Source organism: Eschrichtius robustus, chromosome 5 (assembly GCF_028021215.1).
Source record: "Eschrichtius robustus isolate mEscRob2 chromosome 5, mEscRob2.pri, whole genome shotgun sequence".
NCBI classification, from domain to species: domain Eukaryota; kingdom Metazoa; phylum Chordata; class Mammalia; order Artiodactyla; family Eschrichtiidae; genus Eschrichtius; species Eschrichtius robustus.
The window spans coordinates 61,355,970-61,374,362 of NC_090828.1; the positions used below are offsets into that span (position 1 = coordinate 61,355,970).

The 18,393-nt window shown below is 38.2% G+C and overlaps 1 protein-coding gene across 2 annotated transcripts in view; it reads left to right on the forward strand.

Moving 5' to 3' along the window:
• SLC25A12 (solute carrier family 25 member 12) overlaps positions 1 to 18,393 on the forward strand; it is a 90,150-nt gene that overhangs the window by 64,077 nt on the left and 7,680 nt on the right. For both annotated transcript variants that reach the window (XM_068544916.1, XM_068544917.1), the window contains 2 exons: positions 2,898 to 2,950; positions 3,197 to 3,277. In XM_068544916.1, the coding sequence (XP_068401017.1) occupies positions 2,898 to 2,950; positions 3,197 to 3,277 (134 nt within the window). The remainder of the gene's footprint in view (positions 1 to 2,897; positions 2,951 to 3,196; positions 3,278 to 18,393) is intronic.

Below are 18,393 nucleotides of genomic sequence, written 5' to 3' on the forward strand. Positions count from 1 at the left end.
GCAGACAAGGTCTGTATTTCTTCTTCCTGCAATCTAAAGCCTGCGTTTTCCCCAGCATGGGTCTATGGTGGTCACCATGCTCTTACAAACTAAGGCACATGTCTGCAGGTGGAGTACGAGGATGACAGCTAAGAAATAGAGAGCTTCTTTTCTCAAAGAATTAGAGAGGAGCAATGTGTCTCTCCTCTGTGAAATAGAAACCAGGCTGCCACTTGAAGGTGAGTTTACACTCTGTTTGTTTCAACTGAAAGAGATATTGCATGTTTTTGTCTCTTCCAAGGAGACCATTCGTAAGTCTTTTCCAGTGAGTCATCTGAAGGTAAAAAAAAAAAAAAAAAAGAAAGAAAGAAAGAAAAGAAAACCTTTTTGCTCCAAGTCTCATTCTTGCTCCTTTCTCCCTGTAGTTCAGAGGCACTGAGTGGAAGCAGAGAGATTTTCTTTTGCAGGGAATGTTACCACCAACTCGAAGCTGAGCACACTGCTGTCGGCATCAGAGGCAGCAAGCCCCATGCAGAATTCTCCCCACCCCCATCGGCTTTGTAGGAACTTGTTCTCTTGGGAGAGGGAGACTTTCATGTACATGTTTTCACATTAGAATTTAGGGTTTCCTTTGGGAGGGAGATTAATTTTTTAATCCCTTTGGGCGCCACTTGGAATTCTTTGAAAAACTCTCTACATGTTCAATTCCAGGGCATTTATGTAATTTACTGTACTTGTTTGTTTGTACACACAGTCCCATTAATCCTGAGCTCATTCTGAGCTCTGCTGAACTGTTTGGCTTAGAACCTCTTCCTTGGAAAGAAAAACTGGGCCTGAGCAAAGCTTTATGCTCATGGCCAGGAGGAAAAACACTTCTGATTGGCATTATGTGCAGATACTCAAGTGAAAATGTAGTTCTAATATACTTATACTTGAAGGAGAGGGTCGTGAGGATGTTCATTTTTGGCATTGTGTATAGAACAAGAGAAAAGAGTTGTTCTGGAATCAAACTAGGCTCAATACCCTGCTCCTGAGAAAGAATGTGATGAATTTTATTCAGATATGCAGAACTCTAGCCCGTCTAAATTCTAGCTGTATGACATTTACTCCATGGGAAGAGGTGTGCATTGTTAGAATGCAGATCTGTGCATGTGAGTGCTTGTTTTAGACTTATATTAAACACTGCATATCTAGATTTTATTTAATAGGGAATCTGAGGGTTAAGTGGCGCTACGGTGGGCTTCTTCTTTGACATCTCCAATCTTTCTTTGTTGAGTAAGAATCTTTCTTCCTCCTTGGTATACTTTAAAAGAGAAGGAACCTAGATATACACCGCACAGTTTAGCCTTCTCAATGGATGGATGCTTACAGAAGATTTCATTTGGGAGAGATGTCATGTTAATTAAATGGGTCCAGTATAGCAAGTTGGGGGTGGAGGGTGTGGAGGGATCATTAGCTTGATTCAGAATGTGAGCTGGTAAAATCAGTCCTTTAAGTGAGAGATTGTAGGAGTCCTGTATCTGAACACTGTGATTGTTGAGATTGTCATATATTGCTTAAAAGTGGTCCATTATTTTGTCAGATGATTGGCAAAATTGTTGACAGATTAGCCTAAATTTCTTTATAGGCAACAACGATAAAATGACATAAATCAGCACTTTATTAAAATTCCGTGAGCCTTATTGAGGCAAGTAGTAAAACAAATACACATGCTGACACGGTTGTACGGGAGTCAGATTAAAAGTAATAGGGCCTGATAATCATGAGAGTTAGAAAGTTAAGACTGCCATCTGCTGATTTATTCTTTTAAATCAGTTTGTCTACTCCCATCTACCCATTAAAGGTGTGTGCAAATTTGTGTTTGTCACTGATAATTCAGTTTGACTGACAGTAGGCTGTATGTACGATTATTTGCTGGCTCTCAACTTGTAGAAAATCACTCAGCAGTATCCTCAAAGTAGGCTTAAGATCAGCAGCAAGCATGCAAACACATACATAACTTCCCCTTGGCTGGGTGATTTAAATGATATAGTATGTTTATTAGCATCTTTAAAAGATGTATGCAAAAAATGTATTTTAACGATTTGGATAATCTGTGTGCTTTAGAAAGTTGAGCCCTATGAATAGCTACAGATGTTGGGTTGTTTATATATTTTTTCTTTTGCAGCCAGCCTGGAAAATTTAACTTTCTAAGAATAATGATTTCCTTTGTTTTAGGAGAATTCTTTTGAAATGTCTTAATTTGACATATATTAGCAAATAGGCTAACAATGGGCTGTTTTTGCTTGTAGAAGATACCCATTAAATGTTACTTAAAACTGCATTTTTCTTTGCAGTTTTGGCTTTCTTTTAAATAAATGAAAGAATTTTAAATACTGAATTCTGGGTTTCTGTAAAGAGAAAATGATGGGAGTTGCTTTTCCATAATAACCAAGCCACTGTATGCTATTACGCAGGTAGCATCATTTGTGGCAAAATCTGGGTCTACTTAACAGGAAACTTTGCAGAGCTTTTCCAGGCATACAGCATTGGCTTCTCTAAAGCGTCTATGTACGTTAGTACGTTGTTGGTTGTAAAGGGAGGGAATCTGGTTTCATTGCTATCGGCAGTGTTCTGGGAGTAGACAAGATCCATGGGTTCCATTCCTTCCTCATACTTTTTGGGAGGTGTTAGATAACCAGGCTTTAAAGGAGGCATGCTTAAGAAAAGGATTTATAGCCTCAAGAAGTATAACATTGTTTTGACATGAATAATTATTATATACATATGCATAGTTTTTAGGATAAGCCACTTTTCCCATTTTAATAAAAACCCTAAAATGTTTGATGGGTAAATAATATGGGGAAAACCACCTTGTTGGGCTTGTGTATTCACGTCTAGAGCATCTATACCGCTAACAATTCTCTCTGTTTACCTAGGTCTGATACCACAACTTATAGGGGTTGCTCCAGAAAAGGCCATTAAACTGACTGTAAGTTTCTTTCTCATTGAATTTTTGTCATTTGTTTAGATTATCATTAAGCCAAAAATGAAAACTGATGCTGGTAAGACTAGCACACTATTAAGGCACTTGTAAAATTTTAAACTTATTTGTAGTCATTTGCTAATTTTAAATTTTATATGAGACAAATATTTTGCTGATTTGGGAAAACCAGTAATGTACCACTAAAGGTAATGATTGGGAATTCTGGTTAACTGATGTTGTCTTTCTAATTAGGTCAATGATTTTGTCCGGGACAAATTTACCAGGAGAGATGGCTCCATTCCACTTTTAGCAGAAGTCCTTGCTGGAGGTTGTGTAAGTATTAATACTGATGATTTCTCATGGCAAATATGTTCCTTAGGATTTTTGCACACTGGATATACTATCTGAGTGACATGCCCCCTGAACTCAAGGGACTCTAAGCAGATTTTCTCAGTGATCATAAGTAATGATTTTTAAAATTTCATTGCATAATCTCACTGGTTTTGAGGCAGAAAAGAGGTAGTATTTTTGTAGACGTAGTATTCTTCGAAGCTCCTAAAGCATTACCTTTTACACTTTTTAGAGTTCTAATTCTGTTTCTTTTTAAATACCACAGAAAACAGAGTAGTGGGTAGAGTTACCCTATATTTATATTGACTGGAACTTTAAAATAAGTGTGAGGTGACTGATTAATTGGCCCCTTGTTTTTTAGGTGTAGGATTGAGTAAGCCACTGTGGTATAATTATAATTTTCCTCCTTTTAGGGACCAGAGCAAACAACCATAACTATGTTGAAGCTATTGACAATTCTGAACTCAGAGATTCTGTCTTTAAAGTGTGAGCATGACATTGGATTTAGACCAATTCTCAAATCTAAGTTTGCAGCTCAACTCATCTTATGTGTGGTGTTCCTTTCACATTTGGTAGTACATGATTTTTTTAAAGATTTATTTAGTCCATTTTGTCCCTGAAACCCTTAATGACTTCCATTTGACTTAGCTGACAGTCTTGGCTAAACCCTTCTCAGTTGCTTGTGGAACCTGAGGTGATGAGGTCAGTGACCTTTGCAGCTTTTAATTCAGAGAAGATTCCCTGAGGGTCAGAGAGAGAGGGTGCTCTGGATTCTCCTTCATGATATTTGTCAGCCTGGCACATACCTGGGTCCTCATCTTTCTGCAACCAAAGTTCTTATGGAAGAGGTAGCTTGGCGCACTCCCTTTGTGTGTGTGTGCATGCACGTGCGCATGTGTACTTATGTGCATTTGCTGCTATACCTGCACACATGTCCAAGTGCATTCTCAGGGAGAAAACTCATGTCTTTGGCTAACTTTTTTCATGGAGGACAAATAATGGACATAGACTAAGACCTTTGCTTAGTTCTTACTGTTGTTTCTCCTCTTCCTTTTTTTTTTTTTTTTAATAAATTTATTTATTTATTTATCTTTTTATTTTTGTCTGCGTTGGGTCTTCGTTGCTACACACGGGCTTTCTCTAGTTGCGGCGAGCGGGGGCTACCCTTCATTGCGGTGCACGGGCTTCTCGTTGCGGAGCACAGGCCCTCAGCACGTAGGCTTCAGTAGTTGCAGCATACGGGCTCAGTAGTTGTGGCGCACGGGCTTAGTTGCTCCGCAGCATGTGGGATCTTCCTGGACCAGGGCTCGAACCCGTGTCCCCTGCATTGGCAGGTGGATTCTTAACCACTGCGCCACCAGGGAAGTCCCTCTCCTCTTCCTTTACCCCAATTAGATGCTGTAAGTGTTTCTCTTCTAATGAAAGAACCATTGCATATCATAAATATTCTTTATCTCAGTGGTTTTAGTTTTAATTTGGTTAAGAAATTTCCTAACTCAGCTTTGCCGCAACACGTGTGTACATTTGTCAGAAATCTTACAAGTCATGCTCTCTGTGTTCCATGTAGCTAATTATTTGTTTCCATTTGTAATATCCAGAGGTTTTGGCTCATGAACCTGACTTGTTCCCTTGTCTGACATGTGACCTAAGTGGTTAAATTATAATCAGGTATTTGGTTCCTTTGTTCTTCCTAGGTATTGACCCTGTTTCTAGGTTTGAACTTTGGGAATTTCTCTTGAAGTCTGGGGTGCCTCGAGGGTTGTGCTGACAGTCTAAATCTCTTCCTTAAGCATGACTCATTTCTGGACGCTTTGATGGATTGTCTAGCTGGAAATTGACAGCGTGAAAAACAGGTTGGGCTCTAGGAGGATAATTAGGTTGTATGCAGTTCTTCACCACAAACACTTTCTGCTTCCCTCTTTCCTCTACATCTCTTCATTTCAGGGAGGAAAGAAAATGTGTAATTATTGAGTTTCTACTGATGAATTCGATCACACTACAGTATAAATGATTGTTAAAGAACAATCTGCTACTTCTCCCAAAAGTCTACATATTTCAACAGAGAATAACCTTAAACAAAAAGGATGAGTCTCTACCGATAGAATATCAGGCACTGTGGGATATAGGAATACTCTTTTTGCTGAACGAAACATGGTAAGCAGCCACCAGATAAACACTAGGAAGAGTGGCTGCCCGTGAGGCTGATCAGGAGAACCCAACCCTCAGGATCCTGGATACGGGTGGTGATAGAATGTGGAGTGTCCTGTGGGTGTTTGGCTGAATGCTGTCAGTGCCACCAGGTGAGAGGAGTACAGCTGTTCTTCCAAACATCACTCAATTTTAAAGATGTATTGGGTTGGCCAAAAAGTCCCTTCGATTTTTAAGTAAAAATAAAAGACACGTTTTTCATTTTCACCAAGAACTTTATTGAACAACGAATTCACCCTTTTGTTCCACTACCTTCTGCCGTTTTTCAGGCAACTTCATGATTCCATCTTCCCAAAACTTTTTATCTTTCTGAGCAAAGAACTGTTCCAGGTGCCTTTTACAGTCTTCCGGGGAATTGAAATTTTTTCCATTAAGAGAATTTTATAAAGACCTAAATAAATGGAAGTCTGAAGGTGCAATGTCTGTGAATACGGCGGATGAATCAGAACTTCCCAGCCAAGCTGTACCAGTTGGTGGTCCCAGCCTGATCATCAAAGAAACATATGGTCTTGCGTTATCCTGATGGAAGATTATGCTTTTTCTGTTGACTAATTCTAGATGCTTTTTGTCGAGTGCTGCTTTCAGTTGGTCTAATTGGGAGCAGTACATGTTGGAATTAATCATTTGGTTTTCCAGAAGGAGCTCATAATAGAGGACTCCCAATCCCACCATATACACAACATCACCTTCTTTGGATGAAGACTGTCCTTTGGTGTGACTGGTGGGTTCATTTTGCTTGCCCCACAATCTCTTCCATTCCACATTATTGTACAGTATCCACTTTTCATCACCCATCACAATTTGTTTTTAAAAACGAACGTTTTCATTACTTTTAAGTAGAGAACTACATGCGGAAATACAGTCAAGAAGGTTTTTTTCGCTTAACTTACATGGAACCCAAACATCAAAGCGATTAACATAACCAAGCTGGTGCAAATGATTTTCAGCGCTTGATTTGGTTATTTTTAGTATGTCGGCTATCTCCCCCGTGGTATAACGTTGATTGTTCTCAGTGTCTCGATTTGATCAACTGGTCTACCTGCCTGTGGAGCATCGTCCAGAGAGAAATCTCCAGCACGAAACTTTGCAAACCACCTTTGACACATTCAGTCAGTCACAGCACCTTCTTATACACTGCACAAATCTCTTTCTGCGTTTCGGTTACGTTTTTACCTTTCTTGAAATAATAAATACAGCATAGTAGGCCGAAAATGTTGCTTTTTTTCTCCCATCTTCAGTATTAAAATGCCTACACAAAAATTCACCAATTTTGACAAGTCTTTTTTTAAATGCATGCTGATAATGACAGCTGTCACATACAATCTAACAAAATTATTTTGAATGAAGTTAGAGGCAACTAAGTGCTACTGGAGCCATCTTACGGAGAAAACTGAACAAACCTTTTTGCCAACCCAATACCTAATGTGTTGACCTAATGCAGATTAATTGAGAAGAAATGGCTCAAACTGAGCAGTTAGTATTGACTTTATAGATTTTTTTTTCCATAGCAGAAGAATCAGCTAGGACTGGGGTCTTGAGTTCCCTACATATGGGAGGGAAATTCTACTGCTCTGAAAATGACTGTGCCGTCCTTTAGGAAAAATGATGTACACTAACTAGATCATTGAGGTGACCAAGGAATGAAAATATCCAGTCCTTAAGCATTATGTGTTTTTTTGTTGTTTGTTTTATTTTGTGATCTGTTTTTAAAAGTATGCGATATTAGATATATGCAAAAGAGAACACATTATATAAACCAAAAGTTATAATAAAATGAGCATCCATGAGCCTACCACTCAGCTTAACTACAATATTACTATTATCATTGATGCTGGTTTTTGCTTTTACTGTAGCTCTAATCTGCTAGAATGCTAATGAGCGGTAGGGACTTTTCTTACTGGGCTGAACATTTTATAGGCATTCTCTCATTATTATTCCCAATTGGAGTTGAAGAAAATAAAACCTGAGAGATATGTAGCACTTAGTGAATGGCAAAGTTGAGAGTCAAACCACTTTTGTCTCCAAATCTCTATTGACTCATATTTGGTATGTTTTCATTCATTCTTTCTTCCATTTATTCATTCTCATCCAACAAGCTGTCAAGGCTGAGAAGGATTTAGAGTTTCTTCCTGTGCAAGGAACTAGACTTAGGAAATGTTTATGTCTCATAGAAAAAGGGTAGTTCTGACCATTCTCACCAGATAAAACCTAATCTTAAATCTAATCATATTCCACTGTGGTAATTTGAAAGTAGAATTCCTTATCGTGATTTGCTTCATTTCTACATGTCACCAAAGAAAATACGTGCTTATGATTATAATTCATTGTAATAATAGCTACCGTTTCTTGAGCATCTTGCACTGGACTGAACACTTTATAGGCATTATCTCATTATTATTCCCAGCTAGAGTCGAAGAAACTAAAAGCTCAGTGAAATCAAGCACTTAGTAAATGGAAAAATTGAGATTCAAACCACTTCTGTCTCTAAATCTATATTCCTTCATACTTGGTTTATGTTTCCATTCGTTCAGTCTTTCATTCATTCTCTCATTCATCGAATGCTTGCTATGTTTCAGGAAAAAATTTTAAAATAACAGCTTTATTGAGATAGAGTTCACATATCATACAATTCCCCACACTTAAAGTGTACAATTCAGCAGTTTTGAGTATATTCACAGAGCTGTGCAACTATCACCATAGTCAATTTTAGAGCATTCTCATCCCCAAAAGAAACCTAGTACCCTTTAGCTATTGCCTTCCAATTTTCCCACCCTCTCCCCATCAAGTCTTAGGCTACTACTCGTAAACTTTCTGTCTTTATAGATTCACCATTTCTGGACATTTCATATAAATGGAATCAAACAATATATGGCCTTTTGTGTCTGGCTTCTTTCACTTAGTGTAACGTTTTCAAGATTCATTCACATTGTAGTATGTATCAGTATTTCAGGCCTTTTTTATTGCTGAATAATATTTCATTGTATAGATAATACCACATTTTTTTAATCCATTCATCAGTTGTTGAACACGTGGGTTGTTTCCACCTTTTGGCTATTATGAATAATGCTGCTATGAACATTGATGTAAGAAGTTTTGTGGACATATGTTTTCATTTCTCTTGTGTATATACCTAGGAGTGGAATTGGTGGGTCATATGGTAACTCTAACTAGTATTTTGAGGAACTGCCAGATTGTTTTCCAAAGTGGCTGAACCATTTTACAATCCTACCAGCACTGTATGGGGGTTCTGATTTCTCCACATTCTTGCCAATACTTATTATTATCTGTCTTTTCATTATAGCCATGCTAGTGGTGTGAAGTGGTATCTTACTGTGATCTAATGACCGACAGTGTTGAGCATCTTTTCATGAATGTACTGGCATTTGTTTATCTTTGGAGAACAATCTATTCAGAATATTTGCCCATGTTTTAGCTGGGTTGTTCATCTTTTATTATTGAATTGTAAGAGTTCTATATGCATTTAGTGTATTCTGTATACACACAAGAGTTCTGTATATATTTAGTGTACCTTACCAGATACGTGACTTGCAAATATTTTTCACTTTCTTGACTGTGTCCTTTGAAGAACTGGACTTTGATTTTAATGAAGTCCAACTTATCTATATTTTCTCTGGTTGCTTGTGCTTTTTGTGTCATATCTAAGAAGTCCTTGTCTAATCCAAGATCATGAAGATTTATACCTCTATTTTCTTCTAAGGGTTTTATAGTTTTAGATCTTACATTTAGGTCTTTGATCTTTCACACAAATTTTTAACCTTAATTTTTTCCGGTGTTTTGCTTTGAGCAGAGATATTACCAAATGAAAGTTTTATTTTTCATTGTCAACATTTCGGTATATTTCCTCCTAATGCTTTTATAGACGTGCTTTTGTGCATGAACAGACATACACACACACACACACGCATGCATGCACATTATATATATTTTTTAACATCTTTATAGGAGTATAGTTGCTTTACAATGTTGTGTTAGTTTCTGCTGTATAACAAAGTGAATCAGCTCTACGTATACATATATCCCCATATCGCCTCCCTCTTGCATCTCCCTCCCACCCTCCCTATCCCACCCCTCTAGGTGGTCACAAAGTACCGAGCTGATCTCCCTGTGCTATGCAGCTGCTTCCCACTAGCTATCTGTTTTACATTTGGTGGTGTATATATGTCAGTGCTACTCTCTCACTTTGTCCCAGTTTACCCTTCCTCCTCTCCATGTCCTCAAGTCCATTCTCTACGTCTGCGTCTTTATTCCTGTCCTGCCCCTAGGTTCTTCATAACCTTTTTTTTTTTGTTTTTTTAGATTCCATATATATGTGTTAGCATACGGTATTTGTTTTTCTCTTTCTGACTTAACTTCACTCTGTATGACAGACTCTAGGTCCATCCACCTCACTACAAATAACTCAGTTTCGTTTCTTTTTATGGCTGAGTAATATTCCATTGTATACATGTGCCACATCTTCTTTATCCATTCATCTGTCGATGGCCACTTAGGATGCTTCCATGTCCTGGCTATTGTAAATAGTGCTGCAATGAACATCGTGGTACATGTCTCTTTTTGAATTACGGTTTTCTCAGGGTATTTACCCAGTAGTGGGATTGCTGGGTCATATGGTAGTTCTATTTTTAGTTTTTTAAGGAACCTTCATACTGTCCTCCATAGTGGCTGTATCAATTTACATTCCCACCAACAGTGCAAGAGGGTTCCCTTTTCTCCACACCCTCTCCAACATTTATTGTTTGTAGATTTTTTGATGATGGCCATTCTGACTGGTGTGAGGTGATGCCTCATTGTGGTTTTGATTTGCATTTCTCTAATGATTAGTGATGTTGAGCAACCTTTCACATGTTTGTTGGCAACCTGTATGTCTTCTTTGGAGAAATGTCTATTTAGGTCTTCTGCCCATTTTTGGATTCGGTTGTTTGTTTTTTTGATATTGAGCTGCATGAGCTGCTTGTAAATTTTGGAGATTAATCCTTTCTCAGTTGCTTCATTTGCAAATATTTTCTCCCACTCTGAGGGTTGTCTTTTTGTCTTGTTTATGGTTTCCTTTGCTGTGCAAAAGCTTTTAAGTTTCATTAGGTCCCATTTGTTTATTTTTGTTTTTATTTCCATTTCTCTAGGAGGTGGGTCAAAAAGGATCTTGCTGTGATTTATGTCATAGAGTGTTCTGCCTGTGTTTTCCTCTAAGAGTTTTATAGTGTCTGGCCTTACATTTAGGTCTTTAATCCATTTTGAGTTTATTTTTGTGTATGGTGTTAGGAAATGTTCTAATTTCATTCTTTTACATGGAGCTGTCCAGTTTTCCTGGCACCACTTACTGAAGAGGCTGTCTTTTCTCCATTGTATATTCTTTCCTCCTTTATCATAGATAAGGTGACCACATGATGCACATTATTTTTTAAACCAGATGGAACTTTTGTTGGCTCTGACTTCCCGATTAGAAATGCAAGCAGCTCTCACTTTCTAAGGGCAGCAGAAAATCACAGCAGAGCTTCTCACTTTGGAAATAGATATAACCTTTGGGATTATAAACAGAGAATTATAAACAGAGTGTGCGTTTTCAAATTTTAAATCTTCATTGGGAGCATTAACCAAACTTATTTTATATCTGTATTAAAATCTTCTCAAAAAAGACTTAATAGTTCAGAATTTATGATTTAGATATGATACGTTTTTTTGTTGTTGTTGTATCTATAACTCGAACTTTAAATTTAATAATTTCTCCACCCTTCTTTAGGTGGGGATGGGATAAGAGTGTATGCATGTGGATACAGTTACTCAGTAAATATCTGTTATGGATGCTTATGAGTAATGTATATGTAACAGTAGGTTTCAAATAATTTTTCTCATTGTTCTCATAGGTAAGCCATTCTTATCAGGCCATATGTTTTCATTTTTCTATTAGAAAGTCTCCCTTTATATATGTATAAATGTATACATATATGTTACACATACATGTATTACATGTCCATATCAGACATAAATATAATTGAGTGTTTAGGGCTTCCCTAGTGGCGCAGTGGTTAAGAATCCGCCTGCCAATGCAGGGGAAATGGGTTCGAGTCCTAGGCCGGGAAGATCCCACATGCCGTGGAGCAACTAAGCCCGTGTGCCACAACTACTGAGCCTGTGCTCTAGAGCTCACGAGCTGCATCTACTGAAGCCCACGTGCTCTAGAGCCCGTGCTCCGCAACAAGAGAAGCCACCGCAATGAGAAGCCCGCGCACCGCAACGAAGAGTAGTCCCTGCTCGCCGCAACTAGAGAAAGCCCGTGGGTAGCCACAAAGACCCAACACAGCCAAAAATAATAAATGAAAATAAATAAATTTATTAAAAAATATATATATATAATTGAGTGTTTAATTATGATATCTGTTGTGTACAGGAATAATATCAATACTTTGTTATCAACTTAGAATTTTTCCAATTACTTTAACATGCACTATTACCACCTCCTATAAAATGGGTAGATGAGAAACAGAAGCTCAGACAGGCTAACTCTCACCCCAAATCACATAGCTAATATATGCTGCAGTTTTCATGTACTCCCAAATATTTTGATTTTAAAGAAAAGACCAACTCCTTTTGTTCTATAATGCTGTCTTAGGGAATCAAATCAAGGCCTTCTCCATGTGTCAAAATAAATCTAGATGAGCCCATTCAACTTCCTAGTGGCTTTTCTTTCTTTTTTTAAAATATTACATAGATATATATCATAGAAATTTAGCATATATCTGAATATATATACATATATATGTTATTAGGTATAATTAATGTATTAAAAAAACTTAGCTGTCAGCTTAGTGAGTTTTAACAATTGTATACACCCATGAAATCACCACTCAAGAGTGAGATAAAGAACATTTCACCCCAGAAAATTAATTCATGCCTCTTTCCAGTCAATCATTCCTCCCCTCCCCCAGGCAGCCACTGTTCTGATTTCTGTCAACAGTTTTGTTTCTTCTTGGATTTCGTATCAACAGACTCGCATGAAATGCATTCTTTTATGGTCGGCCTCTCTAGCTTAACGAGTGTTTTCAAGAGTCATCCTTGTTATTGTGTGGGTATCAGTATTGGTTTTTTTTGTTTGTTTGTTTTTAATTTTACTGAGCATTATTCCATGGTATGAATTAACTACAATTTGCTTGTCCATTCTTCTATTGATGAACATTTGGGTTGTTTCCAGTTTTTATCTATTATAAATAAGGTTGTTATAAACATTCTTGTACAAGTATTTTTGTCAACATATGTTTTCATTTTTCTTGGGTGACTAAGAGTAGACTAGGGTAGATGTATGTTCAATTTAAAAGAAACTGCCTGTTGGTTCTTTGAAGTGGGTGGACCATTTTACAGTCTCATCAGCAGTGTACAAATATTCCAGTTACTCCACATCCTCAACAATGTTTGATATTTTTAGTCTTTTTGTTTTAGTCATTCTGCTTGGTGTGAAGTGATATCTTGCTGTGGTTTTAATTTGCATTTCCCTGATGCCTAAAGATATTGAGCATCCTTTCATGTGTTTATTGGCTTTTTACATCTTTTTCAGTGAAGTATCTGTTCCAGTCTTCTGCCTATTTTTATTAGGTTATTCATATTTTGTTATTGATTTGTAGTTCTTTATAAATCATGGATACAGTCCTTTGTCAGGTGTATGTGTTATGAATATTTTTCCCAGGCTGTGACTTGCCTATTAATTATCTTAATAGTCTCTGTGTCGGTTTTATAAAAGAAAAAGATGATGTGGAGTTTCTTAGACACATTCATAAACCTAAGTGGGAAAAAATTTAATGTCTTTCTGAGTCAACAAAGCAGAAAGTTTAAAAGTCTAAAGGGACTGACCTACATGTATTTTCTAATCATCTCTCTGGTTTTTATGTTGTTAAACTTAGCCAGAGCACTTACCTGACTGATCACATTACCTCTTTCAGGGAGTAGATACTTCTGAATGGATAAGTCATAAAACTCAAAATGTATTTATTGCTCACCAGAGGACTGATGTAACCCCATTATGCTGCAGGTGTTTTCATAGCCCTGTATGAACATACCTCCTGGAGAACAAATCCCTTCCCTTGGTATCTTGCTTTCAATCTGCGTAGCGCTCTCACCTTAGGTTAGTGCACAAGAACTCCGTGAGGTTGTTGGAATCTCTGTTGTCATATTAGAAAACCAAGGAATGGAAAGCTTATGACCTATCTAAGGTTACAAAGTTAACGACCATATAGGTCAACAGCCTTCCAAACCTGGAATCTTTCTACTCTTCTGTCTTTGGCCTATATTTTGCACATGGGCACACACACACACCCATACCCATGCCTGTATAGGTGCAGCAAGAGGTCCACTTGTTAGTTGGTGCATTTACTAATCCTGGGAGCCACAGTTGGTAGCTAGCCAGCTCCCTAAGCCATGTCTTCCTTGGCAAGCTGAGCTTGCACATCTCTGTAAAGAGCTGTTTGGAAATAGTTTCTCCAACTCCCATCCCCAGGAACCAGTGTGGTCTCAACTTTATGCTTGCATACTTACGTGAACACACATACATATGCACACACATTAAACGTCCATATATATTTATGTCATAGTTGCGTATCATCATGCTTTAACCTGAAATTTTATTTATCTTGGTGTCTGTTATTTCAGATCACTAGCTTTAATTGGTTAGATTTTTTTGATGTTCATATATGTGTATGTTGATAAGCCTTTTAAAAGTTTTGGATCCACGGATAACTAGTGCTAACTAGTTTTTAAAAATTCATTTAAAGTGTATGAATTACCAAGCTTACCATGGGGAAGAATGTGTGAAAGAGGACCTACTCTGTAAAAAGAGCCATTGTTTCTAAGGCCAGTTCTGTTTCTTATTTGTGGTGCTCGTGGGAGGGTTGTTTTTGTTTTTGAATAGTTAATACATTCATATGATTCAGAATTCAAAAGATATAATAGCATATGCTTTGCAAATTCTTTCTCCTAGCTATTTATTTCTCCTTCCAGGGGAGCAACCAATGTTTTCATCTCTAAGCTATTCTGGTTTTGATAAACTTAGGTAAATTTTGATATATTTGTAATCAATGGGTACCTAATACTTTATGTTCTGTTTATGACACTTGGCATGATTTTATTACCTAATCTTATTGCCTGATTAAGAGCATATAATTATTTCTACTTAACTGTTTACTTATGGGCATTTAAAATTTTTTTTCTGTTTAATTTTATTGCTTTTTAAAATAGCAAACATTAGCATATTTGTAAAAATACAGGTAATTTTTTTATTGAAAAGTTACTATATTTTTATTTCACAATTTAACATTTCTGAAATTCTGTATATTCAGTGATTATATTTAGTTTTTTCCCTGTGGAAAGCTGTTATTAAATTCATGATATCACTTACAATCAGCAGCATCTTAATATAGAGGAGAAATGATATTTTCCTGGTGTGTTTGTTTCTCAGAGGGGAAAAAGTTAAGGATGTGATAACATCATAATCCTCGTTCTTTGTCACTACATTCCTTACCAGAGTGATTGAATTAATTGCAGATCTTATTCCCCCTGCCCCCTGTTCCCAGTTTAATATGTATGAGAGTGGTTAACCTCAGCGTTTAAAAAAGGACAGTCTGTATTTGCCTTGTATGTTTTCCTTCAAGTGTTGTAAAATATCCAAAGTTTTAGACAAATTAGATAGTAGTCTTTATTACTCAGTGTTTCTGTTACTGAAGTCAGATTCAGCTGCTTGCCTCTTGAAAGCCAGTACTTGAGAGGCAAGTGTTGGTTGGAAAAGGAAAGGTTGCTTTAGGAGGCCGGCAGTCTGGGCAGAAGGCGGACTCCTGTCCAAAAACCAACTTCAAAGATTCTGCTCAACCATGAAAGTTTTTAAAGGGAGAATCATTTGGGGAGGGGGTCAGAGTCTTCCTCATCTTCCACTGTGTACCTTTCTTCTGATTGTTTGGTGGTGAGGTAACCAGGCGGTGTTCCAGGAATCCTGTGCTCAACCTGAAGTTACCGTCCTCCACCCGGGTAGGGACCTTAGTTCCTGCAGAAGAACTCAAAGGTATTTTGTTACGTATATTCCTTGAGGAGGCACCAGGACCCTGCCCCATGGCTGCACTATTGTTTCTTGACTGCTCCTGCTTTGTTTCTGTGTTCCCTCCCTTCCCTGAAAAGCAACTGTTTGAATCTGCCCTTTGGAACTAAGGGAAGGTCAAGGAGGCTGAATGAAGCCTATTTCCTACAAACTAGAAACAGGGGACCCAGAAAGGATTTGTACCTAGGAGTGCCCCACGGGGTCTTGTTCCATTTCATCTGGAATAGTATTTGTCTACATATTCCTAGGTCTATCATAAAGGTCCTTTTTTTTTTTTTTTTAATGCCTATTAATTTCTAGTACCATTTTTATTTTATTTTATTTATTTTTATTTTTGGCTGTGTTGGGTCTTCGTTTCTGTGCGAGGGCTTTCTCTAGTTGTGGCAAGCGGGGGCCACTCTTCATCGCGGTGCACGGGCCTCTCACTATCGCGGCCTCTCTCGTTGTGGAGCACAGGCTCCAGATGCTCAGGCTCAGTAGTTGTGGCTCACGGGCCTAGTTGCTCCACGGCATGTGGGATCTTCCCAGACCAGGGCTCGAACCCATGTCCCCTGCATTGGCAGGCAGATTCTCAACGGCTGCGCCACCAGGGAAGCCCCTATCATAAAGTTCTTAAAAATGATTATTAATTTTAAAAGCATATACAGACTATGAAATTGGTAGAAATTTTCTCCTTCAATCATAGTAGAGTACATGCATAGGTGTGAAATAAACTCACAGTGTGTGCCTTGATCATACTGTCATTGTTTCATTGTTACACACTTATTTGTCATATTTCATATATATACATATGTTTAGTTTTGTGGTTGTTTCCAATGCGTTGCTGGGACTTAGTATATGTGCTGGGTAACAGATCTTCAAAGCGTGCAATGGTTAATGTGTTTGTGTTTCCTTCTTTTAGTTGTACTGTTTTAATTGAAAGCCTATTACATGTACCCGTAGAAAGAAATTTGAAGAATTGTTAAAGAAATACAAACCTCAGTAAACTGGCAGTTATTTCCAAAAGAGTCTGTGAGAGAGGGAGGAGGAGGAGGGAGCTGTGGCCGGGGGGAGTGCTAGTTGGAGTATTCCTGCTCTGCAGGATGTTATAATTTACTAATGGTTAAAAACATGAAAGAACTTTGTATTTATTTAAACATAACGTCCATGTTTAATGAGTCACGCCCAGGGGTTGACATCATCTGGTGGTGGCAAATTTGGGGGATTATAATAAAAATTGTTTCTTTTTTTAATTTAATCTGCTTTAGTTTAGAACATAAAGCGCATTTTCCCAAAGATAGCCTTTGCAACAATTATTTAAACAAGAGGTTTCAGGGAAGTAGTAAACTTTTTCGATTGGTTTGGTCTTTAATGCTAGCAACGATGAGCAATTACTTGGATTATCATTTTGACATAATTTTTCACCCAGCAATCCTTTTGAAAGTATTGTTTGCTTCGATTGAAACATTGAAATACTTCCTCCTGCCGACAGTGCCCTAGATTAAAAGAGAGAGAAACACAGGCAAACCAACATGTAAAATTGGGTCAGTCGTCGTTCAGGGGCCTGTGTGCCAGTGGTCTGGATTGTGTCGAGTTGGGAGTCGCAGGAAGTCCACAGAGAGACAGCAAATTGCTGCACCCTCTGTGCTTGGTGGACAAAAAGAGGATTAGGGCCCTGAGGAATCCAAGACGGTAAGTGTCTCACAAAGAGGAAAGGAATCTTGTGTCAGTGTTGGCAGTTGTGGATGTTGATAGGAATAAGGGATGAGGATTGGAACAGGAGTATTTAGTTGGTTTATAGCCCCTGGCCAGTTAGGAGAATGGGCTGGGACTTGTTGCTCCCCCTTGGAAAAGGGGGTCTGGGAGGGCTGTGGGTTTTAGAAAAAATGAACGGGAATGTGGGTGAAGGTAGAGTACTGAAGTGGCATTGAATGTTGCTCGTGAGTATTTTTTTTTTATAACTTTTTGTTTTACTTTTTATAAATTTATTTTATTTATTTTTGGCTGCGTTGGGTTTTCATTGCCGCACATGGGCTTTCTCTAGTTGCGGTGAGCACGGGCTGCTCTTCGTTGCGGTGCACAGGCTTCTCATTGCGGTGGCTTCTCTTGTCGTGGAGCACGGGCTCTAGGCGCGTGGGCTTCAGTAGTTGTGACACGCGGGCTCAGTAGTTGTGGCTCGCAAGCTCTAGAGCGCAGGCTCAGTAGTTGTGGCGCACGGGCTCAGTTGCTCCACGGCATGTGGGATCCTCCCGGACCAGGGCTTGAACCCGTGTCCCCTGCATTGGCAGGCGGATTCTTAACCACCGCGCCACTAGGGAAGCCCCTGCTCGTGAGTTCTATGGGTGTTGTTTGTAGTCCACCCATACCTGTGGAGTTAGAATCACCAGTGAGGTACCCATTTCCTGTTTCACATGTGACATGCTATTACAGTGAAGTTATGATTATATAATGTAATATGATTATACGAATGTGGTTCTGATTATATAATGTAAACAGCTACACTTGAGATGAAGATGTGCAAATGAGATTTTTTTCACTTCATGAATGGAGATGTATATATATTTATGTTTTTAAATTTTTATTTATTTTTATATATCCATATGTACACACATACACATAAACACTTTTTTTCTTTCTCACAGAAACCAAAAAAGGACTTGGTAGCAGTTTTGTTAAACATTTCCCCTCCGCCCCACTAGTTAACAGATTTCAGGTGCAAATACACTTTCATTAGCCAAATTCAAATATATCTGTCAGTCACCCACAGGTAGACAGTGTGGAGTGTGGCTTTGATTTGCCCTCTCGTTCTCATGGTAACTAG